Below are 12841 nucleotides of genomic sequence, written 5' to 3'. Positions count from 1 at the left end.
GTAAAATAAAAGTGAATGAAAAGGAAACGAAAAAATAGAAACAAAAAAGAACTACATAATTTATATGGTATACCCAACATTGTTAGGGTCGTCAAGTCTAGGAGGCTTAGATGGGCGGGTCAGGTAGCTAGAATGGAAGAAAGTAGAAACGCTTTCAAAGTCTTGACTGGAAGACCAATCGGAAAACGACCATTAGGAAGACCTAGGCGAAGATGGGAGGACAATATTAAGATGGATCTCACAGAGATTGGAATACAAAGTAGAAACTGGATGCAGTTAGCTAAGCATAGAAGTCAGTGGAGAGCTTTTGTGAACGCGGCATTGAACCTCCGGGTTCCATAGGCCATGGAGTTAGTTAGTTAGTTAGAAACAAAAAGCAAATGAATAAAACAAATGTGGTTGGTCTTTTTGTTCACCTCAACCATAGATTGGTGGGCAACATGGAAATTTTAAAACTTTTCTCTCGCTTGGAAGAGCTGTTTTATACTTTGATAAGGCCTCTTCTTCGTAACTGCGTCTAGATATTATATCCTTGGTCTTCCTATTCCTGGTTTTCCTTCTGCCTTTCCCTCTATCAGCACAGTGATCCAATCGGATTTTCGAATAAGATGGCCAAGCATGCTGTTTCTTCTTTTTCCTATTATCTTCATGATCTGTCGTCCTTCATTAGCTTCCTTTAGTACGTCTTCATTCCTTTTCCTTTCGGTCCATGAAATGCGCAGCATTCTGCACCAACACCACATTTCAAATGCTTTCAGATTCGATATTTCAGCTTTTCTCAATGTCCACATCGCTGATCCGTACAGCGCCACGGTTCACACCAGAGTCTTAATAAATACTTTTCTAACGTCCAGCGACACATTTCTTGACGTTAGCAGTCCTCTTTTCCTATTGAATACTTGTTTAGCCTGTGCTATTCTGGAACTTAACGTCTTTTTCGCTTCTTTTGTCCGAGGATATTAGACTTCCTAAATAGGGGAATCTCTTTACGTCTGCGATTTTCTCTCCATCTAGCCATACGTTTGCCCCTTCCTATCCTGCTCTTGTGCACTTTATCACTTTCGTTTTCTTCTTATTTATTATAATTTTGCATGCTTTTTTCCAATGGTCGTACAAAGTGCTCCCTGCATGTCCTCATCGTTCTCTGCTATCAATGCGATGTTATCAGCAAACCTTATTGAGCTGAAAACCTGACCATTTATTTTTACGCCTTTCTCGTTTTCCTCAAAGAATTCTTTCATAGTCTTTTCTATATAGACGTTGAACAAGAGAGGTGAAAGTCCACATCCTTGCCTCACTCCTTTACTTATTCTTGCTTCTTTCTGATCTTTTCCTATAACAGCTGTCTGGTTCCTATAAAGTTGGTATATTATTCTTCTGTCTCTGTAATCTACACTTAGCTTCTTCAACGCTCTGAACATGATATTCCAATCTACGTTGTCAAAAGCTTTCTCTATATCTAAAATGCTATCATAATTGGTTTGTTTATTCTGATCTGCTGTTCCATGATCAACTGTAGACTCAGTATTGCTTCCCTTGTTCCCCTTTTTCTATTGAATCTAAACTTGTTCCCCCTTTTCCTCCTGAATAAAAACCTTTCCCCCGATAACCGTTCCTCGATCTTCCCTTCTATTCGTTGTTCGATAATTCTGCACAGTATTTTAGATGCGTGGGAAAGCAAACTTAACATGCTGTGCATTTTCGTGCGCCTTTTCTTGTCGGCATAGGAATCAATATGCTTTTCTCAAAGTCTCTTGGTATTTTTCCCGAGATGTACATTTCATTAATAAGATTAAGTAGTTTCTTTGTTGCTATTCCGAGATTCTTAATCACTTCCGTTGGTATTTGATCTATTCCTAGGGCTTTACCATGTTACATTTTCCCCAAAGCATTGTCAAATTCGCACTGTAAAATTGATGGTCCTAATTCATTTTCATCAATGTCTTCTTCCTTCTCTATCTCTTCTTCGTTCTCTCTGTCTCCTTTGTAGAGTTCTTCAATGTCTTCCTTCCATCTTTTTGTTATCTACTCCTCTTCTATTAGCGTTGTTACGTCCTTGTCTATGATAATGTCTGTGCGTTTCGTTTTCTCACCGAACTATTTTCTAACCTTCCTATATGCCGTTCCTGTATTGCCTTTGACTATATTTTCCTCAGTTTCTTTGCATAAATTGTTTATCCAGTTTCCTCTAGCCTTCTTTACTTTTCTGTTGATGTGATTTCTGCACCGTCTGTATTCCTCTTGTTTGTCTGTTATCTTGAACTGTCTTCTAACTAAATTAACCTTATTACATAACAACTGTCATAGACATTGGACACTCAACAAACTAGAAAAATTAGACAAGAAGAGGAAAAATTTTGTGTCAGTCGAGGGGAATTTTCTTAAAGTAACCTACGAACATTGTGTTTCATCAGTGTGTAATCGATCTCAATAGAGTACACTTGCTATTGTTCCTGATTGAACTGTACAGTATTATATTCGTAAAGTGTTCTTGGGGTATGTTTAATTGTTTAAGTGTACTTCAGTGAGCTCCGACCTAACCGCCTTTTTCGTTATCCGGCCTGTCCTTCAAACACATTAGGCCGGATGGATACTTGGTAGTCTGCTGTAATTAAATATATTCTGTGTGGATATTGAAAGCTATTTTATTTTCTCATACAATTTTTTGACAGAAGATATAAATAATAAGTTTTTACTAATAATATCTCTTCTTTCTGTTTATTTAGGATACATCTAGAAATGAACTTTCGTTAAGCAACGTGGCTGGAATCTTCTATATTTTGATTGGAGGACTGATTCTGGCCATGGGAGTGGCGCTACTCGAATTCTGCTACAAATCACAAGTAGAAGCCACCAGGGCAAAGGTAAGTGGGCAGCTGTTTATTCACATTTTAAAGTTTGGAAACACGTGTTTTTTTCTTGTAATATACGTTTGAAAATGTAAAAAAAAAAAAAAAAGTATGTTAATGGAGGTTGCAAATAGTAGGTCGTGTGTTAATTTGAAAGTTCCTCAGCCGAGGGTATCTCCAACAATAATAGGAACAATTATTAATTGCTACAAGTGATTTCTAATTCATGACATTTGATTTTATGAAACAAAATTTTAAATTTATCTCACAATTGCATTTAAAATATGTAAAATAATTCACAAGCACAGCTCTAGTAACTTCGCATAGCTTAGAAACGTCTTCCCTCATACAGGGTTTGTATGATAAGTAATGAGACCAGGTCTGGAAACATTGTTTTATTGATCTGATCTGTACAGGGACTTAAAAGCTTTCGAAGTACTCTCCTCTTGCGTCGATGCACTTCTGCAATCGATGTTTCCACGCTGCAAACGCCCCCTGGAAGTCAGCAGCCGGCATGTCCTTTAGAAATGTGGTCACGGCTGCTTGGATGGCTGTGACGTCTGCAAAACGGGTTCCTTTCAAGCGTGGCTTCAGCTTCGGGAAGAGGAAGAAGTCGGCCGGGCTCACATCTGGGCTGTAGGGTGGTTGTGGAAGGACTTCCACCCCAATCCGGGTCAAAAAGGAGGTCACTAAGAAGGCGGTGTGGGCAGGGGCATTGTCGTGATGCAACTTCCACCGGCTAGCGATCGCCGGTCTTTTCCGCTTGACGCTCCTGTGCAGTCTCTCAAGGACTTGTTTGTAGAAGGCGGCGTTGACGGCTTGTCCTTGGGGTACAAACTCCTTGTGGACCACCCCCACATTGTCAAAAAAAACAATCAACATTGTTTTCACCTTTGACTTCGACATTCTGGCCTTCTTGGGGCGCGGGGACGCAGGAGTGTGCCACTCCGCGCTTTGACGTTTCGTTTCAGGGTCGTACTGGAACACCCACGACTCGTCACCTGTTATGACGTCATCTTCAAAGTTAGGGTCACTGTTCATGAGGTTCAACAGTTCCTGACAACAATCAACACGTCGTTGCTTTTGTTCGTCAGTCAACACTCGCGGCACCAGTTTCGCACAGATTTTTCTCATTCCCAATTGTTCCGTCACAATCTTGTGCACTGTTGTGTGGTTCATATCGAGTTCATCAGCAATCAATCTCAACGATAATCGACGGTCTGAGTTCAGGAGATCCCTCACTTTTGCCACAGTTTCGTCCGTAGTCACTGTTGTCGGGCGTCCAGCCCTCTCCAGATCCTCAACGCTTTCCCGGCCGTTCCGGAACGCACTGTGCCAACGAAACACCTGGGCTTTGGATAGGGCTTCCTCTTTGTAGGCCTCCGTGATGAGAGAAAGCGTCTGAGTAGCCGTTTTCCCCAGGCGAGCGCAAAATTTGATCGCATAACGCTGTTCGATGGAACCCTCCATGTTTGTTGATTTTCCGCCGTGACAAGAATGTTCACAAGGGCTTTGTCCAAGGCTTGTCCGCGCTCCACTAAGGCTCGGAGCCAACTGACGCGCGGTGCGTTGCTTTGCTCGGACCCCCCCCTACATCCTCCATCACCGACAAACCCGCTCCAGCGACACGCGCGCCGCGGCGCGGCGAGTCTCATTACTTATCATACAGACCTTGTATATGTAGTACTTCAGGGTAATAATAAATAAATAAAAAAAAAAACATTCTTCACGTTGTATGTTCTTAAACAATGTTCTTTATGTAGTGTTAGTACGATTATTCTTGTGAATTACGAATGATGCTTTGTGGATATATATATGTTGCATATGTGCAATTGGTGGAAACACTTCATTCTTGGAAATACCGTATACTGCAAGTGACTAATTCCTGTACAGGTAGCTTTCATTTGTCAAGACAAGTTGATTGATGTATATGCTGCATGTGTGCAATGGTTGGAGATACCCCACTAACGAAAACTATATTAGGTAGCATTTACCGGACGAGATTGAACGGAAGTGACTATTTTTGTAACTAATCTTTTTCTTTTATCAAGACGAGTTAATTGATATACATGTTGCATGTGTGCAATCACTGGAAATACCTCCCCCGGAAACTGTATTAGACATCTTGCACCGGGAGTAGTTGACTAGAAGTGGCCAATCCTCATACAGATCGCTTTCTTCGTCTATGTGAGTTTATATATATATATATATATATATATATATATATATATATATATATATATATATATATATATATATATATATATATATATATATATATTATTCAGAGTCGGATCCAGGATTTTATGAGGGGGTGCACCAATAACTACTAAAATCAACGAATCACACTGAAACTCTTCAAAGTGACATGTGACAATATTCTTTACCCCTGATCACTTGACAACGCTGATATATACAACGGAGGGGAGGGGAGTATTTTAAAGAAAGTCGCAAGTCGTATTCAGGAAAAAATGTTTTCTACTCCTGCCTTCTGTTTTCTTCGCTACTTGACAAACGTTATAATGTTTTGGTTGGTGAATCCTTTTCCTTTAACCTTCAGAAAATCGACTTAAAACTATTGTTTTTAGAAAGCCCTGCTTTCTTTTAAGCCGCAAACAGAAACATCATATCAGAAAGTTTCGGAAAACGTTGCTATTTTTAATGTTAGCTTCTCATTTTAGATAATGTATATTTACAATACAGAAGGGTGGTGCACGTGAGTAGAATCTGACGAACTTCTACACCCGAAAGCTGGAATGTTAGCGGTACTTTACGTAATAATGATGTTCTAACATGGTTCTTTAATGGATGTTGTCAGAGGGTGTCGTGTATGTCATTAGGGGTTGATGACATGGATTTGGAAAGTTGTTATATTTCTGTTTTTAGTTGTGCTGACATGGAAAGGTCATGTACTCTTTTTCGAGTGTGTATACGTGTCTGTAGAGACTTTATACTGGGTATTTTTAAAAATAATAATAATGGAAATTTGAATTAAATCTGTTGATACGTCATTCTGAGAGAATAAAAGATTACACGAACAATATGTGGAGAGAGAATAATATATTTAACGGTTCGATTTCTATGAAATTTCATAAAGTGGTAGGAAATTATTTTATTTGTTAAAAATAAGAAGCTTAGAACACTTATAATGTGTGATACGCACTGGGATCGAACCCGGGACCCTTAACACTATTGGTGAACAATGTATTGTACTGAAAATGAGCCTGGTACCCTTAGCACAAGAGATGAATGCTGTATTGTACGGAGATTGAACATGGGACCTTTAGCAACAGAGGTGAACGTTGTATTGTACGGGGATTGAATATGGGACCCTTAACACCAGAGATGAACGTTGCATTGTACGGGGATTGAATATGGGACCCTTAGTAACAGTGGTGAATGCTGTATTGTACTGTGAATAAACCTGGTACCCTTAGCACCAGAAATGAACGTTGCATTGTACGGGGATTGAATATGGGACCCTTAGTAACAGTGGTGAATGCTGTATTGTACTGTGAATAAACCTGGTACCCTTAGCACCAGAAATGAACGTTGCATTGTACGGGGATTGAATATGGGACCCTTAGTAACAGTGGTGAATGCTGTATTGTACTGTGAATAAACCTGGTACCCTTAGCACAAGAGATGAATGTTGCATTGTACGGGGATTGAATATGGGACCCTTAGCAATAGTGGTGAATGCTGTATTGTACTGAAAATGAGCCTGGTACCCTTAGCACCAGAGATGAATGCTGTATTGTACGGGGACTGAACCCGGGACTCCCCCAAACACCAATGGTGAATGCTGTATTGTACTGAGAATTATTGCAATTCTCACATGTAAATTGGCGAGAAAAAAAAAACATATGGGAAATACGATATGTGTGTATGATTGAATGCTTTATTTATTTTGTTAATATTCATTATTTTTATTCCTTATAGTTAACTTCGTGTTTACAGCCAAGTTTGAAATACGGAGCGAGTGAATTGTTCTTCCGTCTCTGAGAGAAGGCTGTCTTAGAATGATCAGAGTTTTATTTTTGTAAAATGCCATTATTTCCGGGTCGTTGCCTTACACGATTTCTCCAGGCATCCGTTAGAACTATGGCTTGTGACACGCATGTATAGAGTGTCAATGCATTTTCTAATTTTATTTCCGCTTGTACTGGAATAACCTTAGACACTTTCTCCCTTGTTTGTTGGAACTTTGACTGATGACATACTGAAATATTTTTCCATTAACGATGATTGTCACTGCGATACCTATCTGCAGTGATGAAGAAGACAGATAGAAATTTCATGTTTCTTCCCCCTTTAGAAGATTTTTGGACAAACACGTAAATGTATTTTTGTGGCAATATCTGATTTTGGCAGAATATCTAATATCTGATGAACATGTAAGCATTTTCCTTAATTAGATGAAAACCGTACATAGCTTGTCCTGAATGTTGATCGATCGATACCCTGCCTGAATGAGATTTCTCCAGCGGTTGACGAACTTGAAAATAAGAAATTTTTAGATGTCTTACCGTAACACTGAATAAACGATGTTAGCGGATATGATGACCTTATTTATTTATTTATAATTAATGAAATCGGGCTGAAAACCCGATGAAAACATGATGCTTGGGGGAGGGACATAATGAAATCCTTATATATATATAGTATTGAAATAAAGTTTGTTATTATTGTTTTTACACCGTTTCATAGTGTGTGTGTGTTGATTTTTTTGTGTGTTGAACTTTTTTTGTGACTGATTTAACAGAACGAACTCTGATTTTTTAAGGTGAGAACTTTTTTAAATGCCATGTATTATTCACTTGATTATAATAATGAGTTTTTGAATAATTATTGAAAAACTACACGATTTGCTTCTGAGAAACATTATCCGGGAAATAAACCTACGACCATTTTTGTAATCATGCAAGAGGATAAGCTTTGCGATATACTGAAAACGCTTGAAATGTAATTGCGATTTTCGATTACTAAAGTTATTATTATTATTATTATTATTATTATTATTATTATTATTATTATTATTTACGGATCGTATGTTATACGCTGAACAAATTTATTTGTGATTATTTTATTCGTTCGTGTTATTTTATTTCATTCATTCTTTCGCGTAGCAAATTCAACTTATTTATTGGATTGTATGCGAAGCAAGCTCAGAACACTTGTAGTGCGATTATTTTATTCGTTCGTGTTATTTTATTTTATTGGTTCATTTGCGTAGCAAATTCAACTTATTTATTGGATTGTATGCTAAGCAAGCTCAGAACATATTAAAAATGTGAACCTACAAATAAAAGACGGACCATTTACTTGTAGAGTTTTATTTGCTTAATTATAGGATGCTTAATTATAATATGTTTGATTCATTTGTTACGATTTTTTTTAACTGTTATACCGAGCACTTTAAATCAGTTATACCTAATATATATATATATATGCACGTTGTACAGATGGGACTTGAACTGTTTAAGTAAGCTCATTTGCCAATAGATGGCATACTACTACGCTTTGGTAACACAACTGATAATCTTTTTAGGAACGCAAATGTTTGAACTAAGACTAGTATGTGCAGAAAGAAATGTTTTAGTCTTGGGGGGAGCGCTTTTCCCCCAACATTATCGTGTTTTAATAGTAAATATTACTGAATGTTAGTTATTTTGCGTGGGTGGTAGCCACATAGCGCAAACAATAGCTTTAATGTCAAGAAAGAAAATTTACGGAAACCCCTAAATACATTGGTTATTGAACACTGTCTTTTGACTTGAAAACCTGTTGTATATCCGCAAAGCAAAAGGAAAATTACGTAGCTATAACTGACGGGGCCCATTAGTTATAGGCGATCCTAGATTTTAGCAGTATTATCTTATAGCAAAAAGAGAATTATGTACGTCTATTTGTAGTATATTTTTACAAGTAACGGGGGCCCTTCCCCCATAGTTATGGGTTCCTCTAGATTTTAGCAGTATTGTATTATAATGAAGCGAATTGAAATGATGTCCCTCCAATTAAGTGGCTTTTGCCTCCCAGATAGAGCCCATGTCCCTCAACGAGGGGCTTTTGCCTTTCAGATAGCCCAACATAGATTTAAACAGTATTATAGCAAAAATGAAATTATGTAGTCCTATTTGTACTATATCCCTCCAACTAAGTGGTTTTTGCCTGTCAGATAGATTGCCTAAATTTACCAGTATTATAGCAAAAGAGAATTACGTACGACTATTTGTAGTATATTTTTACAAGTAACGGGGGCCCTTCCCCCTTAGTTATGGGTTCCTCTAGATTTAAACAGTATTGTATTACAAGAAAATTATGTAGTCCTATTTGTAGTATAACTGGCGGGTCCCAGTCACAGGATTACTTAGAAATTTTTGAGTCCCCACGGTTATGCCGGTTAGGCTAAAGGAGACGGTGATTATTTTATTTGTCGAACAATATGTGAGAGAATAAAAGATATTCTCCTAATAAATTAGTCGGAGCAACTTATTTTACGGATCGATTTCTATGAAATCTCATAAAGAGAAACTTGTTTCGAAAATATTTTAAAAATTGCGAACTTGCAAAATAAATCGTTTGCTGTGCAAACTCGTTGTTAAAAATAAGGTGTTTGAACTAAATATGGGAGCTAAAATAAGCTTTTAAAAGTATATAGGAAGTGGGAGGAAACGGGAAAACTACCGAGAAATTTTCATATGTACGATATTTGTCCACCACAATTTATAAAAAAAAAAATAAATCCAAACAATGTTTGTCATGAAAATGTTGAAATATTTGGTGTGAACCCGGGACCCCCAAACACCAAAGGTGAACGCTCTACCACCGAGCCACCGCGGCCCCCAGGTTTACTTAGATTTTAACAGTATATTACATTATAGCAAAAGGAAAATTACGTAGCTATAACTGGCGGGGCCCATTAGTTATAGGTGATCCTAGATTTTAGCAGTATTATATTATAGTAAAAAAAAAAAAGAGAATTATGTGGGGTTGTTTTTACCGGTTCCCCATTAGTTAGTTTTTAGAATTACGGGTTTTTCTGAATAGGTAATAACATAATGATGATGATAATTATGTTCAACTGAAGGGTCATATGTGTTGGTGGGTCCCCCTTAGGGATTTGTAATATAATGAATGTTTGGTGGTTTACTGATAGAAGAATCAACTATGCCCTCACAAATTATGTTTTATTAACAGAACACAACTGCGAGAAGGGTACTTATTTAATGCTATCAGTAGTATTTAATGGCTAAAAAGAAATATATATCATACTGTACCTTTAAAATATAAATATATATTCAGGACTAATAATAAATACGTCAACACGGCACACTGCTTATACTAAACTAAAGTTAATTTAAAATTTCTCCGACAGATGGCATAGAACCACAATTTTCTATTATAGTTGATTTTGTATTAAAGTAATGAAAACAAATGAGAATTATATAATAATAATTAGTACGGGATTATTCGATGAAAGAAAGAAAGAAAAAAAAGTATAGAAGAAAAAGAAATGTAATTTTACTGTTTTAATATGGTTATTGAAAACACATACACAATCTTATTTTTGTTTCTTGTTGAAAGAATATTTATAAGTTTAAAATTGATATAGAGATGCATAAGAAAACTGATATACATTTCGTTTGTTTATTTATGACCGATTCAAGGTTTGAACTAGAGACAATGCTTATATGAAGCGAACGTATTTTATTTTTAATAATCACTTTGTTTGAGTTTGTCTGGGTGGAAATTTGATTTATATACAGTGAAAAAAAAATAACTTAATTTGTTTAGTCCGTCAGATTTTGAGGGAAATGGCGTGAAAGATATATTTAAATATCGCAGAATACATTTGAATGTGGGAGAATATTTTATAGCTAACTGGATTGGAGTAACATTGAATAAAACCCGAGATTAAATATAATATTTATTATTGAAAATTAATTTCCAAACCTTTATAGCGTTGTTGCTGTAGGGCATTTAAGAGTGGTTTGTTTATACGCGTAAGCGCACCTGGGATTTGAACCCGAACGCCGCTGTTAAGGTGACTTTGCTTATATGCGTAGGACCGCTTGGAATTTGAACCTGCACGCCAGTGGCAGGTCTACGCGGGAATTAAATCCGCATTTTAATGTTAAGGTGACTTTGTTTATGCGGGTAGACTTGCCCGGAAATTAAAATTGTACGTCTTAGCACGAAAGGCAATAACATTAAAAAATTATGACATGTGAAATTTGTACTTGAGAACGGAAATATGTTTGCAGTAAAGATGATGATAACTTTAGTGAATACGGTACCATGGTTTTGTTTGCACCAAAGGCAAAAGCATTAAGGGTTAGAACATGTCGAACCATTACAAATTAAATTGTGATTCATTTTAACAAAATGCACCATCCTTAACGTGAAACTTTTAGGATACAACCGGAAATTGAATTCGTGTTTGTTAGCAGCGTTTATTAAAATATAAGAACATACTGTAAGATTTAATAATAGTAGCTTAATTTCAGTTAATCAAGGCGTTCAGCAGCATTGACATATGAAACATGAACCTATTAACTAACTAATAATTATTGGAAACTTCGAGACGTATGCTATTGCCTAAGTTAAATTGATTCTGAGTTTGTTGTTGTTTCGTTCAGTAACATGGGTATATGAGACATGTACCTACATAAAGTGAATTGATTTTAAGTTTACTGTTTTGTTCAGTAGCATGGCTATATGAAACTAGTATTTTACCACCACCGGAAATTAAATTCGGGACAGTTTGTACCAATAGCGTGATTATTAGCGTTAATCACTATGTTAGGCTACACAGGAACACTAGACTTGATTTAAGATTGATATTTTTCTTATAGGTTTTTTCAGAACAAAAAAAAACTGAAAATTAAATATATATCTCACACAGATTTAAAACTTTGCTCCTGGAAAATTTTTTAGCACTAATTGGAACCATAAAATCCACACCGGAAACCAAACATAACTTCTTACATAGCGGTCAAATCTTTGTGAAGTTAACCCCTTTAAAATTATACATAAGTTGTCCAAGGTAAACAATGTAATTGAATTTGTGATTAGAATAATAGAATTTTTATTAGTGTAGATTATAATTGATTCCATTCTGGTGAAAATAAGTTGTACTAATAATAATACTTTTCTTTATTTTGCAGAAGAAGAAAATGAGTGAAATTGAATTTGAAGCGTACACCGCAAACGACTACTGCCGTAAAAAAATAAAAAACCGTGGTGATCGAAAATCATATTTTCTATCATATGTATGCCCACAAAATAAAAACAAAACTGAAAAATGGCATACATGTGATATGTGTGTAAACATGGAACTTTTAAAAATGTATATAGAAGAAAAAGACAGAAAGTGTAATGATGGGGAAATAATCGGGATACCATGGGACTTGGAGGGACGGATGAGGGAAAAAGAAGAAGAAAAGCAAGACGCAGAGAAGGAGGCAGAAGAAGAAGAAGAAATGGATCAGGAAGAAGAAGGGGAGGGAGGGGAGGTAATTTTGGGGCTCTAAAATTTTGTAAATAGTTGTAAATATAATGTAAATAAATCATGTTTTTGGGTGAATGGGTAAATTTTGAGTTTCCTTTCCTTTGAATTTTTAAAACCTACCTAACAAAGGTCATAAAAATGTCTAACTTTTTTTCCGTGTCATATTGAACTTATAGATACCTTTTATTAACAGTAACGTTTCGAAGCATAGAAAAGATATTTTCAGAATAAGAATTGTTGTTAGAATTTTTAAAAAACCAGGAAAAAAAATCTTTATGCTTTTCAGTACGTTGCACTATTTAGTTAACAGTTTCAATTGAAAAGATTTTAATTATGCTATCATAAATAATTTGATTTCCCTTCAATATCAAATTGTACATGAGTTTTCCTTTTATTTTTAACCAAAATACATAGTTGTAGGGCGAAACAAGCTTAATGAGATATTTGCTGGTGTCCATAAATAAGAATTAAAACA

General features: G+C 36.2%; 1 protein-coding gene across 3 annotated transcripts in view; it reads left to right on the top strand.

Moving 5' to 3' along the window:
- The window catches only part of LOC145662247 (glutamate receptor 1-like), a 1126308-nt gene that overhangs the window by 811763 nt on the left and 301704 nt on the right, over positions 1 to 12841 (top strand). For all 3 annotated transcript variants that reach the window (XM_081727625.1, XM_081727624.1, XM_081727626.1), the window contains exon 17: positions 2727 to 2864. In XM_081727625.1, coding sequence (XP_081583751.1) covers positions 2727 to 2864 — 138 coding nt within the window. The remainder of the gene's footprint in view (positions 1 to 2726; positions 2865 to 12841) is intronic.

The sequence above is a fragment of the Thermobia domestica genome, chromosome 10 (assembly GCF_964235325.1).
Source record: "Thermobia domestica chromosome 10, izTheDome1.hap1.1, whole genome shotgun sequence".
Lineage (NCBI taxonomy): Eukaryota > Metazoa > Arthropoda > Insecta > Zygentoma > Lepismatidae > Thermobia > Thermobia domestica.
Note: the sequence above shows the minus strand (reverse complement) of the source record. Positions and strands in the feature narration are given on the sequence as shown.